Genomic DNA, 27778 nt, shown 5'->3' with positions numbered 1-27778 from the left:
GACATTTTCAAGTATTAATGGAACAGGAGAGGTAAGAGCATAATAATCTGTTTCCGTATTTGAATGCATTACTGAGGAACCGGAGAGGAATTTATGAGAGGCAGACTGGTTGGGGTCTGTCCATCAGAGGGGGAGAGAGCAAGCCTGAAGATTGATGAGGTTGAAAGGCAAGGCCATGGAGATCAGGGAACATAAAGGCAGAAACAAACATGACTGTCCACCGAGCGAGGTAGGCCTGCGTGGGGAAGAGGGGGCCCAGAATCGCAGGAGTGCAGAGAGAAAGTTCCACGTCAGGCAGCCCCTCGACGGCTTCACCTTCTCCTGGACCTTAGTTCTTGGAAGGCACAACTGTATGGCTGCTAGGGGTGCTAAAGAGAAGGGGGAGGGGGGTTATTATAGAATAGGGGACAGGAGACAGGAGGCAGAGTGAGCAGAGGAAGACAAGAAGCTACTGAAAGAACAGAGATGAAGATCAGGTGAACTGCATGACAGAAGAGCGAAAAGGTGGAAAACGGTTTAAGCATCTCGCTCTTGATGATGGTCTTGGGAGGAATCAGCTGTTAAACATCACATTCAGGCTATCTATGGAGGAAACCCCCCGACGACATGGGGAGGACATGCAAACTCCACACACACGTAACCCAGGCGGAGACTCGAACCCGGGTCCCAGAGGTGTGAGGCAACAGTGCTAACCACTGCACCACCATGCCGCCCCGCATTATATAATTATGATCCTCAAAAATATACTTTTAAAACAAAAATAAATTTCAGTAAAACAAAAATACATGATGCCAGTACACAGCATTCACACCTCAAGAATGAATCCAAGGGCTGTTTTCTACGGTCACTGGCACCGGATCAGATCACCGTAGTGCACATGATTATATCCGCCTGCAAATGTTTATCCCTTCACCCCTTTACCGCAGGGACACGCCATTAACATCGATATATAAGTACTTACCAAATCCCCCAAAACATTGGATGGATCATACAATTTCTCACAGCTCCAACAATGGAAACTAGCCGAATGATGCTTGAGCGGTGCACTGGTTAGCACTTTCGCCTCACACCTCCGGGAACTTATGGTGGAGCCACCTTGTGATCATAACCAGACTCTGCAGACAGACACCTACCTGATGTTGTTCCGCACCATCTACGGTCTATATCTATGTGCACAGTCTTGCACCGATTGTTTACATCCACTGAGTCACGGTTGTGTAATTTTTAATCCAGAATTTACAGGTCAGTGTTTACTGTGTGACGTAAATCACAATAAAGGATCTAGATATTCAACCACTTTCTTGGCTATTAGCCTGTTTCACACCCAGTAGGTCTTTTTATTATATGTGAAGGAGGGCAACCTGAAGGGGGCAGTATTTAGTAGGGGCACGGCGTCACCATACCCCTGTTATTGTGCGTAGGTGTCAGGCTGGGCGAGCGGCTGCTCTTGTCCCCGCCCGGGTGGGGTGCCGTGCCTTCCAGACTACGGCGGGACTGCCGCGGGGGCAGGGGGGGCGGTGGCAGAGGGGGCAGCCCGTCAGAGTGGTCATGGGGAGGGGGAGCAGGGAGCGGCATGTCGGGGGCACTGCGGAGGCGCTCGCGCCCAGTCTCCTTCTTCGGCTTGATCAGTTTTGCCAGAGCTTTGGCGCCGACCCACTGGTTCCGCCTGGAATTGCGACAGAGATCCGGGTAAATGCTGCCAGACACATAACTGGGTGCCAAATACAAGTGAACAGAAGCCTTCATACTTCTTGGGGGTGGGGTCGTAAAACTTGTACTGATCCATAATCTTCTCTTCCAGTTTCTCCTTCTGGCGCCTGAGTGAATTTAACTTGTCACTGAAAGACAATAAGAACATATTACAAGACAAACATGGAACTGCAGTGTGGGTCTGTGGGTTAGGCCTCTGATCAGAAGGTCACCAGCAGTGATGGGGCAGTTACTCACAAAACGAACCCATTACAGGTCCTGAAAGTTCAGATCCAGACCAAGGTTCTGTTTCAACCGACCAGCTGAGTCCTCTATGACTTTTTGACTCTTTATGCTCAACTGGTCAGTTGAAACAAAACCTTGGTCTGGTTCTATACTGTCGGGACCTGAAATTGTATGTAATAGATTATTTTTGTGGGTAACTACCCCAACACTGGTCACCAGTTCGAATCCCGTCCCTGGCAGAATCGTCACATGCCCAGGAGCGAGACCCTTAACCCCCCAAAAAGCTCCATGGGTACCAGATAGATGCCAGATCCTGTGCTTGGACCCCAAGCTTTGCCTTAGACCGTGTATCTCAAAGGAGAGCGAGACAGGAGATGTAAAAAGAGGCAGATATCAAGTTCTTTCTACTACGTGACCGAGCACACGTATGTACACTCACATATACTGCTTCTGTTCCTCATGGTACATGTCCTTGCTCTCCATGGTCCGCTCCAGCAGAGTCTGGTTCTGCTGACTCAGCATCTGGATCTGACTCAGCAGGTAGTGGTTCTCCTCCTCAAGGTTGCCCTTCAGACGAGTCAGCAGCTAAAGGCCGAGATTAAAGCAGAGGGCTATCAATCTATGTGCCACTTCTTCCTTAAACTGCAGTGTAATTGGTATCAATGACAACCACACAGGGATGTTTAAGCAGTGTGACCAGCAGAGGGAGACAAACAGGCCCTCTTTCCACCACAGGAACTTTTTTGAAGAGCCATGAACTTCTATCACATTCCCGCCACAGGAACTTGGCCCGATTCTACTTCCTGGGAGGTAAATTCAAGCGGGCAGAATCCGTGATGAACACACAGGCTCACACCTCACAGTGGTTGCCTAGCTTGGTGTGGGAGATGTCCAGGTGCTGGTGTTTCTCTTTCAGCTGGTCATATCTGGCCTGCCACCGGTTCAGGTCCAGCTGTGCATTGTTCAGTGACGTTTTCAGGTCCTTGGACTGCAGCTGGAGCCCATCGTATTCCTTTCTCAGCTGCTCATGTGCCTGCAGCAGCCTGTAGCAGGTGACAGGGGCAGAGATAAATAATAAGCACAGAGGTGGACACTTCAGGTCCAGAAAATAAAAAAATCCAGACCAAGATTTTGTCTCAGCCAAGGAGTTGAGTCCTCTGTGACCGTGACTCTGCCTTCGGAAAATTCGATCTGTGCAATTCAACGCAAAAGCACTCTGTCGTTTGTATAGCGGTACACTGACATGGAAATTTTGCCAGATGCGCAGATCGCGTGAACCTCAGTAGGAAGTCTAACATAAGAATCCTCAGTTCCTATACGGGGATATTATCACAACGTCCAAAAAAAACCCCTCACTGGTAGATCAATGATCAGTTTTAAGTAGTCATGCATGTTTACGATACATCTCTACAAATCAGATGTCCTCTGCACTTTGAGGTCAGTATCCTGGCCAGGAAAATGCACTTCAGCTTCTCCTGTATCTGTCTGGCACTGCCACACATTACAGAAGTCTATCCAGACGTGCTCACCTGTCAATGTCCCTGTGCAGGCTCTGGTTCTCTGTCAGGATGAGAGAGTTCTTCTCGATCTCCCCCTCAAGTTTGTCCCTCACTTTCTGCACTGCAGTCTCCAGCTCCTCCACGGCAGACTTCTGTGACACCAGCATAGCGTACCTGCCAGCATGGCGGCAGTATAAATAACCAATATAAACCGCACTTCAACAAAAGCTCAGTGGGAATCACTGTGTTTGCACTGTTTCTCAACTGGCGGGTCGCGATCCACTGACCATTGTCATTCAGCGGCGGAGAGAGCGGCGAGAAAAAATAAATAGATTTTTTTATAACGCTGCACTTTTTGCTTTACTAGGTCGTTAACCGTGCATGAAGGCATTTTCTATTTACTATTACTGCGCTACATTTTGTGAATTAAATTTCGTTTAAATTTAAAAAAATTAGGCTGTAACTTAAGGGACAAGGAAGAATGTGGGTTCTGCGGGGGGGGTGGGGGGCATCGCGTGCTAGCGGGGGGGGCTGCGGTAGTCACACAACACTGATAGGCAAGCTAAGCAGCATGCTCTGCAGGTTCCCAAGCACGGCGGAAACACACCCCTTGTTGCACAAGCCACCTGACAACCACAGGATGCTGGTATATCTCTCAGTAAGCCAACTGCTTATCACTTAATTGCTCTCATTATTTATCTAGGGGTCGTGATATGCAGGGCGGGAAGCCAGCTTTCCGAGGCAGTAAAGGAAAACAAGGGTGTGGACTGTATGTTTGACAACAAAAGTCACAAAGCAAACCTTATGAGAGAGAGGCTAAGTAACACTGTACGGTAATCGTGGGATCGCTCTTCTTACCATCCTTTGATACTCCGCCCTCTAGCTATCGTCCTACTTTAGACTCTCCTTCAATACAGTCGCAAGCCTCTGGACACTATTTACTGCACTGACTGTGTAACCCTGCCGCTCTGCTGCCCCCGTGTGGCCACCAGCTGTACATCCGCACATACGCAATCTGCTGTTCGGCGAGCTAAACAATTCCCAACTTAACTAATTAGACACTTTCTTATTGGAAACAAAAGGCAAGAAACTGCCTAAATAAAACCGTCCTGCCTGTCGTCCTCCGCTTTCCCGTAGATGATGTCCTTGAAGTAAGCCTGGGCGGAAACTAATTGTTCATACCGTCATTCCGTCCAGAGAGTAGACCACTACATAAGGGATTTTGACAGTATTTTCGAAAGTAGCGCTATATCGAATTTTCAAACGAACCAAAAACTGCGGCATACCATGCTACAGTAATACTGTCCTACTGTGAATGTGTAACTGCATGGTGTAAAAGTTACAGCGCAAAACCAGCCCTCGTGTACTCTGGGCGATATCCTGCTGCCTTCTTTGCAGTACGGCCCTAGACTCTTGTAGTGTGACTTTCACTTTTCTTCCCTAAAGACCATTTATCCACGTGAAGATGGCGGATGCCCACTTGTTCTCCAGCACGCGGTGCTCCTGCTCCAGACCACGCTGAGCTGTCTTCAGCGCCGTGTGCTGGCCAATGAGCTGCTCGTATTCGGCGGCCTGATGCTCGTGGACGGTCAGCAGGCGCTCGTGGTCCAGCAGGATGCCCTCGTGGGCCGTCCTCACCTCCTCCCTCTGCCGCTGCAGGGCCTCCAGCTCGCCCTCTAGTGTCTGCACCTGGCCCTGCAGTGCAGCGTTCTGGGCCAGCAGGGAGGCGCCCTGGGAGCTCAGTGTGGATTTCTCCACCTGACGCAAAGAGCAGGAGAACCCAGTGAAAAGAGCACACTTTGCATTTAATTTATGTTTGATAGGGAACGTGACAGGGCAGATCCCGCCTGCCTTCTAATCCTTGCAGAAGCAACTTTTTTTCCCACTCAACCAGAACTAAGTGCTACAAAACAGATGAACTCAGCCCTTAAGGTTCAGGGTAGGAAACCCCCTGGGCTCAGCATCTTCAGGTCTAACGAACCACGTGGTGTAGCTCCTTTCAGGTGTAAATCAGGTGCTAATTAAAAGTGTATTCTGAAAGGCAAGAGCTAATAAGGACTATATTTCCACTCCCAAGGTTAAGCTGGTAAAATAAAAAATTAAGAATAAGTACCAGTGGGGCGAGGGGCGAGCGAGGCGAGGGGCGAGCGAGGCGAGGGGCGAGCGAGGCGACCGACCTGCAGCTGAGCCATCTGCGTGTGCAGAGCCGTGCTGTGCTCTTGCTGCGAGGCCGACTGCCTCTGCAGACCCAGGAGCTGCGCGTTCAGCTGCGTGTTCTGCGAGTCCAGCTGCCTGAGCTGCTCCTTCAACAGCTGCTTCTCTGTCAGCAGTGCGGCATTCTGGGTACGTGCAGGCAGTAGATGCACAGTGAAGCTGAGCATTTATATCGCAGTGCTCCACTATTACATAAACAAGTAAGAATGCACAGATTTTAAGTGAGACATGTACTTCACTTGTACGCCGTTCTACCTCATGTAGCACAAGATCTTATATTAATCTTTGCAAATGACGTATGGGCCAGAGGTGGAAATTTCAGATCCAGAAAGTAAAAATCCAGCCTCAATCAAGTTCTCTCAACTCAAATAGATTTTTTTTCCTATAAAATTCACATTCATTTATTTTACGAGTTGCTTTTATACATTATACATATATATATATATATATATATATATATATATATATATATATATATATATATATATTCTTTTTTTTTTGAGAAGGCAGGGTCAGACAGTCCCTGAACCAGTTGGAGGTTATGAACCCAATGTTGGAATCACTCTACAGAACTAAAACTTAGAACCAGCGACTTTCCAATCACAAGCACAGTGTCCTAACCCACTGAGCCGTACATCGGCCCACAAATGACCCCCCTCCCCCTCCCCGTGTGTACGTAAAGAGCTCTCATTATATAATAGGTCTTCTGTTTTCCTGAAGCTAATGTCTACAGGACAATAATGTCCATTAATGTTAGAAATGCCTACTAAAGGAGAAGACTATATAAATATAAAAATATAGAAAAATACATAAATATAGAATACTATAAATAAAATACCAGGCATTTCAATCTAGGCTTCCAAAGGTATTCCCTACACATATGTACGGCAGCTATGCAGTATTCCAGCCCGGTATTCTCAACCTTTTTTTGCCCTGTGACCCAATGTTTACCACGCCAGCTCAGCCGTGACCCTATATCACGTATAGCTTTAAATTAACACTATGATCAAGCACGCAGCGCACTCTGCAATTTAAGCCAGTCAATGCCTATCGCACAAATCTGATTGGGCCAGTGAATTTTAAATTAAGCGTCTGTGGTTTGGCTTCTTGGATTGGTTGAGTGTTCGCTAGTTTTGCGCTAAGCTTTTGCAGACTCAGGACCCGTTTATATAGGTTAATTCTAGGATTGGGGCTGGGAAACCTGATCATGGATCAAAATAGGAACTTGCATGTTTTCAAACGCTTACATTTCCAACTGTGCCTCGCCACCCTTTCAGAACTTGCCGCAACCCAAGTTTGGGTTGCGACCTATGGATTGAGAATGGCTGTTCTAGCCTGCTAGGTTCTCGCTCTCGTACTCACGTTCTTCTCAATGTCGATGAGTCGGTCTTTGAGTCGGAGAAGCTGCGCTGTGGCCTCTCTCTGCTCTGCGCTCCATTTCTCCAGGCCTGGCCCCTCCTGTGCCTGGTCTGCAGCCTGGGAATGGGCCTCCTCCTCCTGTCTCTGCTTTAGGGCCTCCAGGTTCCTCTTCACCTGCCAGCCAGAACACAGAGGAGACACGTGAGGAAAGGAAACGCATGAAAAAACCCACATTGCAAAACACTGCCCCCTGGTGTGAGGACGACGGGAAGTGAATGACAAAATGAGAGAGCGCAGGGATCAGCCAAAGCCCAGGGATCAGCCAAAGCCCAGGGATCAGCCGTCAGCCACTGTGCCATCCCCACGGAGGGCCGTGGAACTGCCCGTGAGACCTGCCAACAGCACCCCAGTCACCGCAGAGGCACCTCCCCATGTTTTGAGTAGGAAGAAGTAGAGGATGGTTGGAGAGTTACCTGCTTATGCTTCTCTCTGACTATAGACAGCGTGGAAGGTAACCTCCCAGAGATCACTGTCACCTGCTGCCTGGACCACCAGCGAGCCGTGAGCCGCGTCTGGCTCGAGACTAAAGCGAGCCTCCCTGACTCGGTCAACCTCAGCCTCCAACCGGCCTTCCCATTCGCCCCCCTCCAAATGTCCCTAAACAAACGCTACTCTTCCAGGGATTTTCCCCCCTCAACTCCATATCCTGTCCCTCCTTGCTGGCCTCAGCCTTACTTGTGACATAAAGTCACAGATACTATACGAGTATCTTACTATACGAGTTTTACTTACACAAAAATGATTTCTGTTCTGCCCTCAGAACATTTTTGTGCAAGTAAAACTCTCACAAGCATCACTCACGTGGGGGGTGGGGGTCTGGCTGGAGTTCAGGACCTTTCCACTCACAGTCATAAGCTCCACACGTAGCTGCTGATTCAAGCTGCCCGACTCCTCCAGACGAGACTCCAGAGCCTGGATCTTCTCCTCACGGATCTCCAAGGTCGTCTTCAGTGCTGACTCAATCTTTGTCTCAAGGATCTTGTATTTGCTGTGGGACAGAGGGGACCAAAGTCACAAGGAGCCTAAATGCACAAGACGTGGTTTGCTTGAAGGGATGTTAAATGCCAGGCTGGCCACAACCATGCTATGATCCACCAGGAACGTGCAGATATACCACCATAGAGCATGTGCACATATACCACCTCAGAGCACGTGCACATATACCACCACAAAGCACGTGCACATATACCACCACAAAGCACGTGCACATATACCACCACAGGGCACGTGCACATATACCACCACAGGGCACGTGCACATATACAACTACTGAGTATTTTATAACTCGTATATAAGAGCTGAATCATTCACTAGCTGGGCTTGGTTGCCCTAAACTGAAACGAGTGCTTCAGATATTATCTAGGCTGTTGAAAAGACAGCCCTGCCTTGTGTCGAGTTCTCACTAAAAGTAAAGGAAACCTCTTAGTGGCAATAAAATTAAACATCACCAAAAAAAAATCAATATTTCCATTAAGAGTTGAGAGAGAGCTGAATTCAGCTGATTTCTGAGTGCCACCTAGGGGACCATGCCAGCAAAGTGTAAGCGAAAACCAGCATAAAACAGGCCCTCCCTGTAATCATCCATTCCCAGACGCAAGCCGCTGCTGCAATAAAAACGCTAATTTTGCTCGTGAGATTCCCGAATTACGCACAATATGCCTGCCCACTTTAATGATGGCGTGATGCGGAGATAAAAGGCCGGTTCTGAAGGCCTAAACACTCCAGGTCACCACATGGATGTTCTAAAATGGATCAGAGTCTGAATCCGTAATCTAATTATACCCTACATCAGTAGCTTATTATACCGAAACGACCAAAATACTTACAAAATGCTATTTTCTTCCGTTTCATTTTAAATACATTCCAGTGAAGACTTGAATCTGACTTTTGGCACAGTGATGTCAACAACTGAAATAAGTCTCTGAATATTTTATGACCATGCTGTAATCCACGAAAAACTGAATAGGGAACTTTCTTTATTTACAACTCCAAGCTCATTGGATTTTCTAGAAAAACCTTTCTTCCATACTGCAATGATATTGCCCTTGCTGACAAAACAGACTGCTGCGTCCAAAGCAAAAAAAAAAAAATACTATTTACTTAACAAATACTTAAGGCACAACATACTTCTATGTAATTCTCATTTAAACAGGGAACAGATTCTTTTTTTTTTGTTTAGCTGCATCAGCTGCACAGAATCTAACTGTGATGTTAATCTAACAGTGATGTCCAGTGTCTGACAGTCATGCCAGTTATGACAGGAACTGATTTTTCAAACACTGCGCATACCTGAGGATGCAGCCGACAGAAACTGCAGCTCACCCTCATCTACTGCTTTTATGGGTGCTTCAGGATTCTAGAGAAATCCAAAAGCAAGCCTGACCTGCCGTTCGGTTTGACCGTTCGCTCCCGTCTTGGCAGCGGACATCAAGTGTTTATGCTCGCAACCTTCTACTGCATTTATATAGGCATGCGGCATTCTCTGTCGTCATCAGTGAAAAGCAGTAAGTGCAGTGCAATCATAATTAAATTCACAATTTAATGTTCTCTAAAATGAGCCAGAAAAGCCCCCCACCCACCCCCCCCAACACACACACTGGCATGATGCCCCTAATGAGGACGTACTACAGCATCAAACGGCACACAACTGGACAGGAACTTAGAATCAACTCACCCACAACTGCCAGACGACCGCCAGCAGGCAGCGTGCAGAGAGCGACCAGACAGATGTATAATGAAAACCCTCTTCAGCAAAAGGCAATGCAAGTTTAACAATAGTCTGAACACGCCACAATATTCATGTGGTACTGGCTTAAGGTGCGCTCTCGCCATCTCTCAACTTGGCAGAGTATATTAGTAACAAAACCTTTTCACAGCCTTCCACAAAAAATAGTAATCGCTGCCAACGTGATAGGGGCCAGGTTTTAAAAGGCTGTTCGTGTTTAGGCATCTTTTAGGCATATTTCTACTGAAAGATGAAATATTCAAGAATGCATTTGTCTGGGATGTCCTACTGGGGGAAAATGGGGGGTCACTGCCAGGTTGATTAGATTAATACACCATTCCTGATTGGATGGAAGTGTGGAGGAATACATTTTACACTGTCTACATGCAAACTGCATTTAGACTTGACGTGCGACGCCCATACCTGTCCTCAGAGCTGTGTTCCTCCTGCAGGAGCTTCTCCCGGTTCAGCCCGATCTTCTCTAGCTCCTGATTCAGGGCTTCCAGCTCGTTCCACTGCTGCTGGACCTTCAGCTTCTCATTCACCAGATCCTGAAGTAAGCACAGCCACATGTGTAGTCACATGACCTGCAGTCACATGACCTGCAGTCACATGACCTGCCCCTCCCACAGCTCCTCCCGCGGCCCTTTGATGCTCTACCTCCCTAAGAGTGGCCAGGGTCCTCTTGTCAATGGTGGCCTGTTTCTGTAGCTCCTTGTTCTCCCACTCCAGCTCCTTCACCCTGCTGGCAGTCTCCTTCAGACGGTTCAGCTCCCTGTCCAGAGCGCTGTTCTCCTTCTCCAGGCTGGTCAGCCGCAGACTGCTCTCGTCCAGCGCAGCCTCCTTCACCTCCAGCTGCTGCCGGAGTCTCCGAGCCTCCTTCTCCAGCTGCTTGCGCTCCTTCTCCATCTGCGCCAGCTCCTGGTCTGCCCGCCGTCTCTCCGCCTCCAGGCCCTCCAGACGCCTGCCAGCGGCTCGCAGCTCCTCCAGCTCCCTACGCAGCTGTTGACTCTCCCCCTCCGCCTCGCTCAGCTCCCTCTCCAGCCCCTGGGCCTTGGCAGTGCTGTCGTCCAGTGACCTCTGCAGCCGCTGCTTCTCCAAGCTCAGGCTCTGGCAGCTGAGCTCCAGGCGCTCGGCCTTCTTCCCCAGGGCCCGGAGGTCGTTGACGTCGCAGCTCAGCTGCTCCCGTTCGCGTTCCAGCTCCGCATTCTCCTGCTGGAGCTGTGACAGCTTTACGTCGGCCGCCTTCAGCGCCTCCAGCTTGCGGCGGAGGTCCAGGTTCTCCTCGGCCAGCTGCTGGTGGTCCTTCTCCAGCGCCTCTAGACGCAGCGCCGAGTTCCTGGCCGCATCGGCCAGCTTCTTCAGCCTCCGGTTGTCCTGCTCCAGGGCGGCGTTCTCCTGCCCCAGGGCCTCGGCCTTGTCGCAGGTGATCTGCAAGGCGGCCACCTGCTTCTGCAGCAGCTCGCGGCCTCGTTCCAGACGGGCCAGCTCCATATCCAGGTCCTCGGCCCGCTCGGCCTGCTCGCGAAGCTGTTCCGACTCCTTCACGGCCTGCCTCTTCTCCGCCTCCAGGCGGGTCAGTTTGCCACCCGTGTCTGAGATGGTCTGGTGAAGGATGCGGTTCTCTTTCTCCACCTCCCGCACGCGGGCCTCGCTGTCGGCCTGGGCTCGCTTGCGGAGGGAGGCCACCGCCTGGCTCAGATGCTGCTTCTCCTGCTCCAGTTCCAAGATCTGAGGCCCAGACACAAGTTTTAACATCCATATAACAATCACTGGGCAACAAGCACACAGCTACAGCCAGTAATTTTGGACAATCACATCCATGTGACTCGAGGGACCTTCTGTTCTAAAAAAAAATATTAATCGCACATTTAAATGGTAAAACCATCAAAGCTCCAAACTTTCCTCTTGCCACCAAATAACCTACAATGACAAGAGCCTCCATTCAAAACTGTCAAGTATCGCTCAAAAGCCTGGACGCACCTACTATTTAAAGCATTTACTTATTACATTTATTTATAACTGTACATTCAGCACCACTGTGATAAGGCATGTGACCAAAGGCAGGCAGAAGGTGACCAAAGGCAGGCAGAAGGTGACCAAAGGCAGGCAGAAGGTGACCAAAGGCAGGCAGAAGGTGACCAAAGGCAGGCAGAAGGTGACCAAAGACAGGCAGAAGGTGACCAAAGGCAGGCAGAAGGTGACCAAAGGCAGGCAGAACGTGACCAAAGACAGGCAGAAGGTGACCAAAGACAGGCAGAAGGTGACCAAAGGCAGGCAGAAGGTGACCAAAGGCAGGCAGAAGGTGACCATGCTCATGCACCTGTCTGTCCCCGTCAGCCTGAACCGTCTCCAGGCTCTTCTGCAGCCTCTGCTTGTCCTTACGCAGCTCATCTCCTAACTTCTCCACATCTTTGGTGGCCTGCTTTTCCTCGTCCAGCAGCGTCTGCAGCCTCTCCAGCTGTAGAAAACGCAAAGCAAATAAGAAACCACACGACAAACATCGCTGAAATATTCAGGAACTTGCAGGAGTTCCACTGATGACTTTGCTGCCACCTCTTTGGAAAGCCCAATACCTTCTTGCTGAGGCCCTGGTTCTCCTTCTCCAGTTCCTGGGCACGCAGGCAGCCGTCCTCCAGAGACACCGAGGCCTCCCGCAGCTCCTGGATGGTGCTCTGGAGGCCCTGGTTCTCCTTCTCCAGCTTCAGCAAGCGGCTGGACACGGACTCATTCAGCTCCAGCACGAACGATTTGCGGGCTGTTGGCGGAAACAGAATCTCTCTGAGTGTCTGTGCCTCACTGAGATATTCTACATTTGCATGTTACTCAATTGACATTTACCAAAAATACACTAAAAATTCTTTAAATAAATGTACAGTATGTTCATCATTTGAGTACCTTTATTAGCAAGAAAATGTTGTATTTTTGATTCATCAAAGTAGCCTCCTCTAGCAGTTATAACAGCAGAGAAAATTCGAAGCATTCTTTGTACAAGGGACATTACATACTGCTCTGTTTCACGGGATGAAACAGTTAACTAGTGCATTTCAAGTTAAAGGGCAGCCTAGACCAGGGGTGGCCAATCTTATCCGCAAAAGGCCGGTGTGTATGCAGGTTTTTGAAATAGCCTGTAGGTCAGCTGTTCAAACCCAGGTGTGAGGACTCTTCAACCAATCAGTCCTCTGATTAGTGATCTAATTAAGGAGTTGCAGTGAAAACCCGCACACGCACCGGCCCTTTGAGGATAAGATTGGCCACCCCTGGACTAGAATTTGACTATGCCATCACCACACAACCAGTTAACAGGATGTCAGACATGCACTGTTACATACTCTTTCCATCCTATAAAGGAAACTTGTTTTATTTGACTTATATTTTCATTCAGTTGTTCGCTCAACTTTCCAGTGCTTAACAGGAATAAAAAAAAATCAGCAGTTTTTGAAATAAATGGACAAGTGTTAAAAACCAGTGACGTGGAAAACGTTTGACTTGTACTGCGTGTGGATCTCTGCATCTACACCATCAGCTGGGACTTCGGTGTGGGGTTGCTAACTACAGTCCAGCTTTATATCTGCCGGTCACACCATCGCTTTGATTCTCCAGGAAGTATTCTTACTATAGTACATACCGCACCAGGCATCCAGTGTTTAATATGCAACTACAGAGTATTTTATACTCGTACACCAGAGCGGAGTCATTTACTAGCTGGTCTTGGCTTCCCTAAACTGAAATTGCTGCTTCAGATATCTAGGCTGAAGGTTCATTCTATGACCAAATCAGTCCATATTATGTTTTGGTGGAATGAGTCTTGGCTCTGGGTTTGGACAAACGGGTTTTGTCTGTTTCTCCTTTAAGGGCCAAATCAAAGTAGACAGACGTATTGAAAAAAATTCACCCGATGCTACTTTTTGACGCTAACTGTGCTAAGCTATATTTTTGTTGATGTTTCAGGGCTACAAGACGCTGAGGTGGCATCTGCCGACTCACTCCCATTAGGGAATGGAAAGCAAATTACGCTGCCAACAAGCTGAAGGCAGAGATTTAAGGGTTAAAATAATGCCGCAAGTGCTGAGTGAAAGATGCCGAAAACAGCCTGGAATGGAGCTGCATACACAGGCAAACCAGTTATAACAAGGCCTGAAGACTGGCGTGGCCGTCCGTCTCCTTCACGTTTAGTCATGTCTTTGCTGGTACGACCCGAAGCAAACGTATCGCTATGGTATCTATAGCATTTCTGTAAGTTCCTTCAATCGAAAACATTTATATTTTATTTAGTTAGCAGACGCTTTTATCCAAAGCGACATACAATTGAAAAAGCAAGATCAGCCAACTGCTAGAACATTTGGGGGATTAAGGGTGTTGCTTAGGGGCCCAGTGGTGAAACTACACTGCCAACCCCGGGATCTGAACTGGTGACCTTCTGATCAGAGATAAAGAGTTCCATACCCGACTCATGTGACAGGGAGGGTTACAGAGAGGCTTATCAGTGTTACTATTTCATTAATAAAACTTTATTGACAACTTATAAGCATCGGTGAAGCATCTTGTCTTGTCCCTGTTGTGAGAGTGGCAGGGTATGCAGTAGCTGGGCACTGACTTTCACTGGCTTCGCTGTTCTTGGCCAGCTGCTCGAGCTCCCAGCCCAGATGGGCCGACTCGTTCATGCTCTGCTTCTGCGAGATCTCCAGTGCCATGTTCTCCTCCACCAGCTCCTCGATGCGCTTCTTGTCCGCGTCGCGGTCCTGAGTGAGGAGGAATGGGTGTGGGGGTCAGATGTGAAGACCAAACGAGAGTCCCGGGAGGGCGGCAGCAGTTTGGGAGGTGCGAGGTCGTTGCCCCTCACCATCTCCACATCGTGCAGCTTGGAACGCAGATGCAGGTTCTCCTTCTCCAGCTCGTGAAGCCTGTCACAGCGCCCCCGGGCCCCCACCAGCTGCTCCTCCAGCATGGCCTTCGTCTCCAGCAGAGTCAGGTTGTCCTCCCGCAGTTCCTGCAGGTACATGATGGCGACATTTTACAGGGTTAGGGTTACGGGCCTTGCTCAGGGGCCAACGGTGACATCACTCTGCCAACCATGGGATTTGAACCAGCAACCTTCCAATAACAGACACAACATCCTACCCCGCTGGGCCAATTAATTAAGTCTTGCAAGTAGCTTAATGGATTGTTGAAACCACAGACACTGCAGCCTGCAGAGCACTGAACTGGGGATTTCTTACACAACATCTGGCACACGGGTTGATTGGCCAAGTCCACGCCCCACTTCCTTATGGGAAGCCAGGCCTGTGGAGATGGTCTCACCTCCACGCGGGTCTTGTAGAAGTGGACGTCGTGTAGCTTCTCCTTGCAGCGGGTCAGCTCAGTCTCCAGCCGGTCCACGCGACCCGCTCGCTCCCGCAGCGCGTCCAGCTCGTCCCGATACACACGAGCGGACCGGGCCTCTACCACCAGCTGCGTGTTCTGCCCGCGGGAGGCGTTGGTGACGTTTCATGGGAAATAAAACTCAACAAAACACATCTAAAGCTAATGCTAATGCTAACATAGTACAGGCGCTCCCTGGGTTATGATGGCCTGTGTTACGATATTTCAACTTTACGATGGGTAAATGTCTTTCACTTCCAGTACATTATTCAATTAATTACATGAGATATTCAACACGTTATTATAAAGTAGGCTTTGTGTTAATGTTTCTGCCCAACTGTAGAAGAATTTAAGTGTTCTAAGCATGTTTAAGGTAGGTTCTAGGCTAGGCGATGATGTCTGTTAGGGTAGGTACTGTATTAAAATGCATTTTCACCTTACGATATTTTTGTTGATATTTGGTTTATCAGAACGTAACCCCCATCAGCTTTAATGGTCAAGGCTTTCTGGCACCTCCATCAGGACAACTCAAGAGGTCCAAGAAACTTCTGCCTTCACGTGACTGTCCCCCCCCCCCCCCCAGCCCCATCTCTCCCTAAACTAACCTCTTGCTTGAGTTTTTGGATCTCCATGTCCAGCCTCTCGATCTCGCTCTTGGCGTCAATCAGCTGCTCCGTCTTTTCCTCCCTGTAGTCGGGACAGCGGACATTTGACTGGCGATGAGGGTCACCCCTCATCGCACTAACGAGACAGACGCAGGGGGCATGCGGGGTTTTTTACTGCTATGTAAATGCTGCTATGTAAATGCAATTTACTGCTATGTAAATGCAGGGGCGGGTTCGAGCCCTAACCCCCCTCACAGGTGCTTCTTCACTAGCTCTCCTGCTGTGGGCCCTTTGGTCAGAATATGAAAAATGCATCGGGGCCCGGCAGTCAGGGGACTCCAGTTAATATGCCAATACTGGCTGTCACCTGGACAGCCAGACAAAGGCCCACATGTGACAGTCGGCGTCTCCTGGCAACACGCCACACACAGCTGCCACGCTGTTGAATATTAATCGCATCCAGCCTGCATATACGGAGCTTAGCCGGAAAATGACGGACATTACATTCCGATTTTACAGATGCTTTTCATTAAGAGAGACCACTATCGATAAACCATCACAAATGGTTGCTTCCCATAAAAAATAAAAATGTACATGTAATTTATCAGAAGCTTTAATCCAAGGCCACTTACATAGTAAAATCAGGGTCAGCCGGTCCCTAAGGGCCGCGCTCCGGCGCCCAGTAGCGCCATTACTCAACTAAGCCTGGGATTCGAACTTGCAATCTCTGATCACAGGCACGGGCTCCTCACCTGCCAAGCCTCACACCACTGTGGCAATTTCGGCTCCATATGTATGAATCATGTGACCACCGTATAGCGCGGACTTAAGCACCACGAATCAGCGGAGAATGTTTTCCCGGTGCCCGTTAACCTGCCGGCACTCACAGCTCCTGCCGGGAACGCCGCAGCCTGGCCTTGCTGTCTGCCAGCTCCACGGTCAAGTGCTGCCTGTCCTCCTTGCTGAGCGGCACCGCCGGATGCTCCGGGTTCGAGTTCCGGGAGCCGCCGGATATCTGCTGGGACTGTAGGTAGTCCCTCTCCTGGGTCAGCTCCACGATCACCTGGGGGAAGGCAGCGTATGACCGGGCAGGTCTCAGAGGAGTACAAGAGCGGCTCAGCCAACAACAACGTCTGTCCCTGACATCCGCAACGGCTGCTGCCTCAGTCCTATATGCTTGTCAATTCGATGAGCTGCATGGGCTCATTGAGTTCGTGTGCAAACGACGCTTTAATGAACGTACTGTAAGCTAAACACATGCAGTTTAGTCCAAAAAGCCATCAGATGACTGCCAGCAATTAAGTATCGAGAATAGAGGTAATTGAATAGAGGTGTTAACTATATTTCACGTTAAAACTAGTGTGGTCTATTTAAACCAGCAGCTAGATCAAACGATAGCCAGGGCCAAGCAAAGCCTTTCCTGATCAGATGGGCAGGCCCCCTGGTGGCCGCTTAGGTCCCTAACACCTTGGGCTGGCCCTGCTGATAGAGATTGGTGGGATGCCTCTGGTTCTTCGGACGTGTTCAATTTCACGTGTCACATAAGGCAGTCTGAACACGGTGTTGTTGGGCTTTAGGGGTAGGGGGCTTCACTTTGAGGTTATTATGCTCGGGCAGGGGGTCACCTCTGCGAAATCGTCCCGCTCGTCGATGAGCTTGCGCAGGTGAGACACCATGTCCCGGGACAGCACGTCCAGCTCCGGGGCCGGCAGCTCCGCCAGGTCCATCCACTGCATGTCCAGCACATTCTCCTGGTTGTGGGTCACCTTCCCGAGACAGAGGGAGCAGCTTCGGTGGAGTCATCTATAACCGATGTCCAGCCCTAATCCCACACTCAACATCGATTCTTCGTATGCAATGACAGGTTCAAAATAGTATGAAAGTTAAGACATTCTTCACAGGGATGAAGGCAATGGGGCCAGTACACAGAGACCCGGAAACCATGATTTGTCAGTCTGTAAACAGTCACACAACATCCTCATTCATACGCTCCCAGAAAGATACCAACATGCAGTGACAGACACTTGGCCGCACCCCCACCTCCTGTATGTGTGTGACGATGGCGGCCTGCGTTTCGATCTCCAGCGACTTGATCTTCTCGATAAACTCCTCTTTTTGCTCACACTGGAAACAAGGAATCGATTCAGCTTAGCAGCAACTTTTCATCCAAGGACCTGGATTCATTTAATTGGTAGCTGAGTACTGACACAAAGCAGGGAACCTGTTTGGATGAAGATGTCTTCACCGGGGTATAGAGAAGCCATGATGTGTGCCGGTGTTTACATCATCCATTCCTATCAGCACAGCTAAGCGAGTTTTCAAGGGAGACCCTCTTTTTCATGTAATTCAACGTCTAAACAGTTGTCAAATTCATCAGTCTCCAGGAATAACCATCTATGACTTAATCTCGCTTTCTTCTCGCTGGATAACCCCAGGCTGGATATTCGAACACAGGCCATCGTTCAGGCATTATGTAAAAGTGATGCAAATGTCTTCGGGCACCATTTCAAGCGACAGGTCTGACAGACTCTGCCCTGGCTTGCGCTCATGACCGGTTCCCTCTCTCCACGCGCCCTGCCGTTGCAGAAACAGGAAAAACGAGTACATCTAACTGCCCCCAGAAGGGGCAGAGAATAAGGGGAAGGACGGAGCGTACAAAAGCTCACGCAAGGAAACCAGACACCGCAACACAAATGCATTTCTGAGATGAATTAGTGTTTTTACATGAGATGGATGGGAGTTCGGTTGCATGTTGCCGGTTTGAGACTGAAGACACACCAGAGGTGTGTTTTTATATCATGAACTTGTTGTGTGACAGAAGTGTCACGGGGAGACACGCTCAGAAGTGGGACAACAAGGTCCACGTTAGATCATTATTCAGCTGCATGCTGTATATCTATAATATACGGATTGTTCTGTTTGTCTTATAGCAATTAGCATTGACAGAAAAAGCACCGATTTTTTCCGTTATATAGGCAGTTCCCAGGTTAAGAACGTCAGACTTACGGACAACTCGTACATACGAGCAGACTGCCATTAAGCCTATTATATTAAAAATTTGAATTAAATACAATGGTTTGTTTTAATGAAGGACACATTACTTTCTTACGCTTGTGAAAACATTGCGCGGCTTCAGCAGTCCATTGGCTCAAGGTACAGTACAGTGCCGTATGTAGTTACTTTTATTATTCCATCCATCCATTTTCCAAGCCGCTTATCCTACTGGGTCGCGGGGGGTCCGGAGCCTATCCCGGAATCAATGGGCACGAGGCAGGGAACAACCCAGGATGGGGGGCCAGCCTACTTTTATTATTGATTATTATTATTATTATTATTATTATGTATCATTTCTGTTGCGACTTACCTACAAACTCGACCTAAATACACACTCCGGGAACAGATCATGTTCATAGCCTGAGGACAGCGCGCACAGCATACAATGACAAAGACAATGTGTTATATTTAGTCTCCATCCTTATTCACTCAGGTAACCCAAACTCGGAATAAGAAGGTGAAACTTCTCAGTGCCGGAAGGAGACCTTTCCGTTTGCTCTCCGCCTGAAGACAGGAAGCAGTTTGCAATGAGGATGCAGCAGAGGTGAGGTGGGGTGGGGTGGGGGGGGGGGGTTACCTGTACAGCGCATCCCAGCATTAGCAGAAGCAGCCTCTTCATTTCTTCCATGCTTTTCGCTATCGGACAAAAACAGGAAAATGCTGAATTTAAGGGGCAATTATCAGAAATACCGGTTAACAAGAAGTTACATTTCAGGGGGTGACACAACAGCAGAGGTGGTGTTTACCGCCACTCACACCATGTATTTGTGTGTGGGCCCCCAAGGTTTACGGAGCCCCCTGTTGGCCACAAACAGTCACTACACTACAGGTGACTTTTTGATTGGGGCACCAGAAACAGGAAACCTGGCCCTGCACACCAACAAAATCCAAATGACTATTTGCTGCCACATAACGCCTTGCTGGTCTACATTACGATATGGCTACAGACCGCAATGTGACCACCCTGAATGGCATGCGAGCGTCATAAGGGTGTCTACACAAACTCACCGCATTAGACAAAACACCAGCTAACCTATACAGAAAGCTGGAATCAATTTACATACCAATGTTCTCGCCGCAGCTATTATTAGCGATGCTCAGAGAGGGAAAAAATGTCTTTATTCATCGCAAATCTTAGCTCATCAGGATCGGTCAGGGTAAGAAAAAGTCAATCAGGCGATTCTGATAAACGTATTCCCTCATACTGACAGGAAGGAACATGCAAAGCAAAAATGTTGGCTGCATCCCAAACGCCATGCAATATGAAGGAAAGCACGCTACTGAACACAAAGGGGACAACATGCCCCGTGGGTCAGGCGTCCCAGGGATTTCAATATACCGACAGGACAGTTGGAAAAGAGCCAATCTGAGATTCAGCCAGACTCGAGACAATCTTGTGGCCTTTAAATGGGCGAAAACACATTATCCAGACAAATGCTACGTTCCTCAAATGTTCACGTGAATCAGTTACATGCTTTAGGTCGGAATGATGCTTGCAGCATGTTTAAGAAAATTAAAAAGTTTGGCCTTTTGTTTTCCTTGACACAACATCATTTACATTTTATTTGTTTAAAGCCGTTTGTTTCTTTATGACTTGCGCATGTGGGCAGTTATGCCTCACCTTCAGTAAATCACGTGAGGTATGTGGTACATTCACGGTTTTACCCTCAAGAGACCTTGGGGTCGGTGACATCCATGTAGTGCAAGCAAAGCTGCACAGGAGCCACCAGAAGAAGGCACCGTAAACGAGGACGATCGCAGCCTTCCACTTCACTGGCTCCAGACTGTAGAATCAGCAACTTGCTACAGCCAGGTCTTTCCTGCCTCTCCCTCTTCCTGCCCCCAGTAAGAGATGATGACACATGCATCCTTCCTGACCACATTCCCAAGCCCCAGAAGCTCAATCAAAAGAGTAAACGACTAAACGATAAATCACTAATTGATTGCCATCTTGATAGCCAGTGTCCTTTAAAACAAACAAGCTGCTTAAAACACATTCCTTTGACGATAGGCTTTAATTATCCAAATCTGGTGGTGTGAACTTCACAGAAGGCCTCAACCGCCCCCTGAACACCACCTCTCCGGACAAACAGCACCTGTGATGACCATGGAGAAGGACCCATCTTCTACCTGACCTCACCGTCGACTTCTCAAGCACCATTCCAGCCATGTCACTGCCCTGCCTCAGTATACACCTCACACGGTGTGTGTGTGTGTATATATATATATATATATATATATATATATATATATATATATATTTTTTTTTTTTTTTTTTTTCATATATACTGCTACATATTTATATTTATTTTTAGATTCCACTGTCAATATCATTTGCACCCCATGATTAAACATAACTATAGATATGTTGCAATATATTTACTGTCATATTGCTCTACCAGAGGCGGGTATTTCAGATCCAGAAAGTAAAAACCCAGACCAAGATTCTTCTGTTTCAGTCCATCAGTTGAGTCTCTGTCACTGCGACTCTGTCTACAAGACCGGTTAGTTGTGATCCTTACTAGTGTAATTAGTTAGATGATGGATGGATGGACTACTGTTTTTTAATTTATTGGTACCACTTTACAAGGTTACCCTTTGCCACTTGTAAATGGCAGTAACTCATTAATAAAAAGAAAACTGTTATAACTTGTTTAAAACTGTCTATTAATAATTTAGAGTGTTACAACCTATTTAATAACCATATTATAAAACATTCATAAACTCTTTGCTGTAAAGTGGCACCAACTTATTTATATGTACTGTGCACTTACAGCATGGCTGCACCTGTCACATGGCATCACCCTCGGCCTGCTTTGTATGTACGTCACACCCCGGGCCTGCAGCACCATTATTTCCTTCCACCGTTTCCAGCGTTTCCTGCAGCTGTACATAAATGAGGTTTGCAGGGTTACCTGACAGGGGGTCCTTGCTGATGGCCAGCACGTTGGGCAGGTTCATGACGATAAGCTGCTGTAGATTCTCCTGAAACAGAAGGACGGGAACGACGCCGGTTAAGCGGAATGTAGCGGACGACGGCTTCTGGACCAGTACGGTCACAGCATGTTCTTAAACCCAGTAAGAGACCAGTTGTAGCATAGCGTCTCGCACTCACACATGGACTCTCAGAGACAGACAGAGCAGAACAAACACTGGAGACCACGACGGGAAAAGAAACTAGATTAGCACACAGGGAGACAGGAAAGCTTGACAAGGACTGACAGCCTCTCATTTGCAAGGGGAACGTTCAAGGAACAGGAGGCCAAACTCCATCACTGCACAAGCCACTCCGCCCACAGCCACAAATAGCCTAAAGAGAAGAGTCCAAGGCTGCGATTAAACACCCAGAAACCGGTGCAGCACCAAACAGACAAGACCGAACACATCTGGGAACCACAGCTCCCCTGTTTCCAAACACACACACACACACACACACACACGCCAAATTAAAGACACACGCAAAGCACAAAGCAGTCCAAAATAAAGATGTTGAACTTCAGGAGTGACATCTATCATTATTCACATTACATCAGCCAACTGTAAAACGTATTTAGACCAATCATCTCCAAGTCAAAAAAGTATATTCAAAATGACCTTAAAGTTTTCAATGGCTATAAAACACCATCTCTCCCCCATTCTGTCTACAGGGCACTTGGTGTTCCACTCATGTTTCGCTAAAAAAATAACACATGCTATTTGCTACCCCATAAAATGAAATCATTTCAGTGTCTCTCAATTAAAATAAGAGCCTGGCTGCTGAGCTCATGATTTAAGTGGCTTAAAAATGCATCGATTTAAATAGCAAAATATTTGCTCAAAGGTTACTACAATGGAATCCTTCCTCCTTACACCTTAATTTTTTTATCATCATTCATCATCATCCTTCATCATTATCAACAAGAACAACAGCATATTCAGGCATTAAACAGGTACTACTGCATACTGGAAGATGCTGATACAGAAACATAGGATATGCATGCGAGCACCATAACCGTAAGATGACACCTCTGACTGGTTCATCGCCGTACAACATAAGTAGAGTGAAACATACGACAGACGGCCAACTGGTCCCTTTGAACCGAATTACGCCTGAATATGATCGGATTACATGGTGTAAAAAATAAAACGAGAGGTTGATTAGACGCTCTGAGACGCGTATTAAAGCAGGAACTCAGAGGCACTGGCTGGGGTCACATTACTGCAGGCTCACCATTAGAGAATAACCCAAGGATATAGGTCACCCAGCCTCTGCCTCCCCTGCCCAGAAAGCAGCTTTGTTACAGGAGGGTCGGGCTCTTGGGACGCCACACAAACCGCGAGCCACCTGTGCAGAGCCGATATCCCACTGGAGCAGGTCCCACTCAGGTGTACCGACATCTTCACTACCGTCATCCTTTATTTATGGCGTGGAGAATACCGATGGCTCTGTCGTCTCCAGTGATATACACCCCCACCCCGTGAAAACACATCCCGAAACACAAAGAGCAAAGGGGCTCCATTTTTTATGAGGACAAAGGTGGGTTTCACCAACATGTCAAAAGGGGGGGGTTAGTCTGGTGCAGTCATACCAAGGCCATGACATCATCCGCTTTGTCTTCTGCTTTCCCAAATAATGTCTGCCCTCCGCTTTTTATCACTGGTGCGATTGCCCCTCTCCCCCAATCACACACACTGCAGTACCACACCTGAGCTCGGCCAAAGGTTCAAGGATTTTTTTTTACTTGTCACATACAAGGTGACAAATAGTAAAGACTAAAGCCTGCAGTGAAATAAATGCAAGGCGGTGAAATCTGTCATCAAAAACAGTAATATAAATAAACAAATAAAACAGAAAAATGAGAGGGAAAAAAGAAGAGATGCAGCATAGTCCAAATAAAGTGGGTGGTGTATATATAAGGCATGAGTGTTACATTATAACTTGTTGTTGAGACCAGCCTAATCGTTTCTGGAGGTGAAATCACACCCTCTAATGATTCTAAACAACGAGAAGCGATTGTTGGCCAGCAACCTTTTCTTTAACCAAATCTCTACAGGAGGGATGGAAAACTGGAGCTCTTACATTTGAAGGAGCTGGCACAGAAATGCTGCTTTCATTTCTAATTCAATTAATTAATTTTTATATAGCACCATTCAGAAGAGTTGCCCAAGGCAATTGAACTGTTACGATCTTCTTAGCTCCAGGAGAAACAACCATATTCGCCCTAAACACATTAGATGATTGGATCATTTGTTGAAGCGGTTGTTTTGCCAGGCAGCTCATTGGTCAGCACTGCTGTCTCCTGTATCTGCTCTGTGCGTGGGGTTTGCGTGTTCTCCCCGTGTGGAACAAGCCAGAAACAAATAGCCAGGCTAACTGGCGCCTCTAAATTGCCCATTGTGTGTGTAAGTACCCGGCAGTGGACTGGCATCCAGTCCTGGACCTTTTCTTCCATTTCAGTTTGACTGAGAAACAAATTCAAAAGCAGTGATCAGCTTAAATTAAGTCATAATTAAAAAGGCCCCATCGTACATCTAACCTCCTAGGCCATCAAATAAAATGTTTAAGGCTACTTATTCAGTTAGCAGATGTATATTTGCTAAGGAAACAAATAATTCAGCATTAGAATATACATATAAATAGTAACTAGGTTTGTCACAATCAAATCATTATAGCTTGACAATTGAATAATACACATAGAAGCGCCATTAATTAACACTGAATACTGGAATACGTAAGTTTGCCTTTTAAACGTCTAAAACAAAAACGTTTACAGGACTGATAAACACAGCATGCCATAAATAACAAACCAGAAGTGAAACACCTCAAGACAAACAGCTGGCGTTGTCACTGCCCAATCCGTACCGCCTGCCCATTCTGTATCTGACACATACACTGCATCACATGCTCTGTCACTGCCCAAACCAATCATCCTGCCATTTTACGGCAAAACATATTGTTCACATGTATATCAAAGTAAGCCACATGACTTGTCCGAATTAAGGTATTCTTGGCTAGATGTAAGTGAACGAAGAAAAAGTCCATTTAAACCACCTTAAAACAAGCAAGTTATCCGGCTAAGCAAGAAATCTGGCTTTGTGATCGTGATACAGCTGTTAATGATTCCACTGACTGGGGGGAAAAAAAATCTATTTTCTCTGCATGTCATTTGAAGTCTTACCTTCAGTCTCCTATTTCCAACTCTGGATAAACACTATTACCTAAATATCCCATATCTGACATGTATATATCTATCAGATGAATCTGCTGTTGTCCAGCGATATGGTATTCTGATACACTTATGGCTTAGGTTTACTCCGAAGTAAAATATGAAGTTTGGCATATTTTGCATTTGTTTTAGCCATATTTATATCACTCCAGATCAGTGGGTGGCATGATCTACTGACTTTGCTGCAAACTTATGGGCGCTAGAATAATTATCTCAACTGTGGGCCTAAGTAAACATCCATATAGCACTGAGAAGCTGGTGTTCACCCGTTATCTAAAGCTCTGGTGATTAGTGCACGTGTGCCATATCATGGTGAACACACTGTGATGTCATATCGTGCAGCCCGAGCTGCTGCCGATCTCTAATCACTCCGGTGAGCAGAGTAGTCGTCTGAACACCCACATCTACAACAGGCATCACTTCTGCATCTGAATGTGCACAAAATTATATTCAGTACAAATGCTGTTTGAATGGAGCCTCGGGCAGGTTAAGCAAGGCAGTTTCAGGGCGCATGGCCCAGCTGGACTACTTCCGACCCAAAAAGACCCGCATTTAAAGCGGACCAGAGCCTCCATGCAGAGAGGTCTATGAGAAGCTGATCTGTAGACCACCAGCCGATGACGCAGGAACCCGACAGCACCGACGAAGAATGGGTAGGAAGCGGCTGTTTTTCCCCAAAGTCGGTCCATTCTCCTCTAATTCTTAGTGCAGCATTTGTGCTGTGTTACTAGGGGAGAATTAAATGACTTTCCTTTGTAAGGAAAAAATCCTACAAATGCCACTGGAGCTTAAAAGAACTACATGCCTATGCGGCAGTATATGCCACTTTAAATCTCACACAAGCCTTTGGCACTAATTACACACCCACAGGCCCAAAATACCTACCAAGAACTAGAATTTCACAAAAACAAAAACGCATCCGCAATGAACCCAAAAGACACTAAAAGTCACCTTCAACAATGAAGTATTTACCAGGGTATAATGAAAAGAGATGGACAGACATCGCATCAAGTGATATCAAGAGAGAAAGATGGAGAGATGAAACGGCAGGATAACCAGCAGATATACAACAATTTGACAGAGATATTAATCTCCGAAGACAAAAAGCCTACAGGTTGCAGGTAGATGGATACTGAAAGGGATTTTGTTTTAAAAGGCAGGCAAAATGAACACATAGCTGGACTTCAGATGAACAGCACAGCACAAAAAAAAACTTAAGCCTTCAAATAACACAAAATACTGCAAGTTATGATATTTAGCCACTGAACAGTCTGTCAATATTTTTATGATGAAATGAAGCGAAGTAATAATGTTATGCTTTTTAAAATTAAGGGTTTGGTGTAAACTTTGACTGCCCTTCCGTTAATGCGTAAAGTGTAAAAATATAAATGATATGATTTAACTGTCAGTGTCCAAACTTCATCACCAGAAAGTTTTGTAGAACAATTGTGTTCATTAGCTGTTCAGCTCATTGTCTGGAGCCTCAAGTATCTAGCTGGGATTGACCTCGGGATCCTGTCTCAATTGGCTGCTTCACACTGATGCTAACTATTAAAATTTACTCCTCAGGGACCCACAGCAGCCCACATTTCTGCTCCCTCCTGGTACCCGACATACCATACCTGAACCTGATTGTTTATAGCAAAAAATAGTGGACTGTTTGGGGGTCCCTGAAGAATGGGTGAGGAAACACTGTTATTAAGACATGAAGCAGCCTCTAAAGAGCAAAGTCAGAGAGACGGAATCCGGGAAATCTCAGAAACCAACAGCAGCCAATGAAAATACTGATGGAGTGAATGAAAACATCCGGCATGGAGGGAAGATGATGTTTCACGATATTCAAGGGGCCTTTCAACAGTTTTAATGTTTCTACCCTAAGAGCTAAGAGTGATGAACACCACCCTGCCAGACGGGCCTGACGTGCAGTCAGAAGTTCAAAACCAGACGTTCATTTTTTGCTTTCAAAAGGATAACGGGACACGTTCTGGTGCCTTCCGGCAAAGCACATGGCCATAAAAGCGGAGAGAAGCACACCATAAGCAGGTGGGCCACATGGGATCAAGCGCCCTGCATCAGGGTCTTATCATCACCCACTTAGCGATCTGGAGAGCAGACGCAGCACGGGGGGGGGGGGGGGGGGGGGGGGCAGGGGGTCCCATTAAAGCAACCCGGGCGTGGGCTTCATTAGCGGGGGCCGGTATTTAAAACCTCCATTTTTGAGATTTATTATGTAGCACAGGAAGCAACAAAGGGTGGTGTGTGTGTGGCTGAGTGGGTCGACCGCTGTGCTTGTAACCAGGATGTCGCTGGATCAAGGCTCGGTGGAATACTCACATCGCTACTGGGCTGAGCAAGGCCCTTAAACCTGCCCCCTCCCACCAATAAAACTCCAAGAGTGCTACGTACATGTCCTAACCCTGTGCTCGAACCCCCAATCTTTGCTCTCAGCATTGTGTGTGTAAAATGAGCGAATGATGATTTATAATGCACAGTGCATGTATGTGTACTTTTGCAAATGGCCAGAGGTATTATTGGGGGGGGAGATTCCTAAAAAATCTGGAGCATGTCTGGGTTGGGAGCCCAATATGATACTTTTAAGGCGGCACCCCCGCAAACTGCAAAGAAAGCATCATTTATTTATTGGGAATTAATGCTGCATGTAAATCAAATATTTTGCAGCACTTCACAGGAAATGCCCTTCACAGCGGGTGCCGTCCACGTTGATGTGTATTTCACAAGACGACCAAAGGTGACGCGTCC

General features: G+C 47.4%; 1 protein-coding gene across 3 annotated transcripts in view; it reads right to left on the bottom strand.

The window, feature by feature from the left end:
• The window catches only part of ccdc88c (coiled-coil domain containing 88C), a 50680-nt gene that overhangs the window by 9036 nt on the left and 13866 nt on the right, over positions 1-27778 (bottom strand). For 2 of the 3 annotated variants that reach the window (XM_048974300.1, XM_048974299.1), the window contains 23 exons: positions 21728-21797; positions 19390-19448; positions 17799-17882; positions 17384-17524; positions 16646-16821; positions 15759-15840; positions 15094-15252; positions 14636-14782; positions 14390-14534; positions 12369-12550; positions 12116-12253; positions 10453-11523; positions 10216-10343; positions 7914-8055; positions 7011-7181; positions 5612-5773; positions 4915-5192; positions 3465-3608; positions 2792-2978; positions 2375-2520; positions 1749-1838; positions 1404-1666; positions 210-368 (listed from right to left, as the gene is read on the bottom strand). In XM_048974300.1, the coding sequence (XP_048830257.1) occupies positions 210-368; positions 1404-1666; positions 1749-1838; positions 2375-2520; positions 2792-2978; positions 3465-3608; positions 4915-5192; positions 5612-5773; positions 7011-7181; positions 7914-8055; positions 10216-10343; positions 10453-11523; positions 12116-12253; positions 12369-12550; positions 14390-14534; positions 14636-14782; positions 15094-15252; positions 15759-15840; positions 16646-16821; positions 17384-17524; positions 17799-17882; positions 19390-19448; positions 21728-21797 (4324 nt within the window). The remainder of the gene's footprint in view (positions 1-209; positions 369-1403; positions 1667-1748; positions 1839-2374; positions 2521-2791; positions 2979-3464; positions 3609-4914; positions 5193-5611; positions 5774-7010; positions 7182-7913; positions 8056-10215; positions 10344-10452; positions 11524-12115; positions 12254-12368; positions 12551-14389; positions 14535-14635; positions 14783-15093; positions 15253-15758; positions 15841-16645; positions 16822-17383; positions 17525-17798; positions 17883-19389; positions 19449-21727; positions 21798-27778) is intronic. The other variant, XM_048974301.1, reaches the window with a different exon arrangement.

The sequence above is a fragment of the Brienomyrus brachyistius genome, chromosome 14, assembly GCF_023856365.1.
Source record: "Brienomyrus brachyistius isolate T26 chromosome 14, BBRACH_0.4, whole genome shotgun sequence".
Taxonomy (NCBI): Eukaryota; Metazoa; Chordata; class Actinopteri; order Osteoglossiformes; family Mormyridae; genus Brienomyrus; species Brienomyrus brachyistius.
Note: the sequence above shows the minus strand (reverse complement) of the source record. Positions and strands in the feature narration are given on the sequence as shown.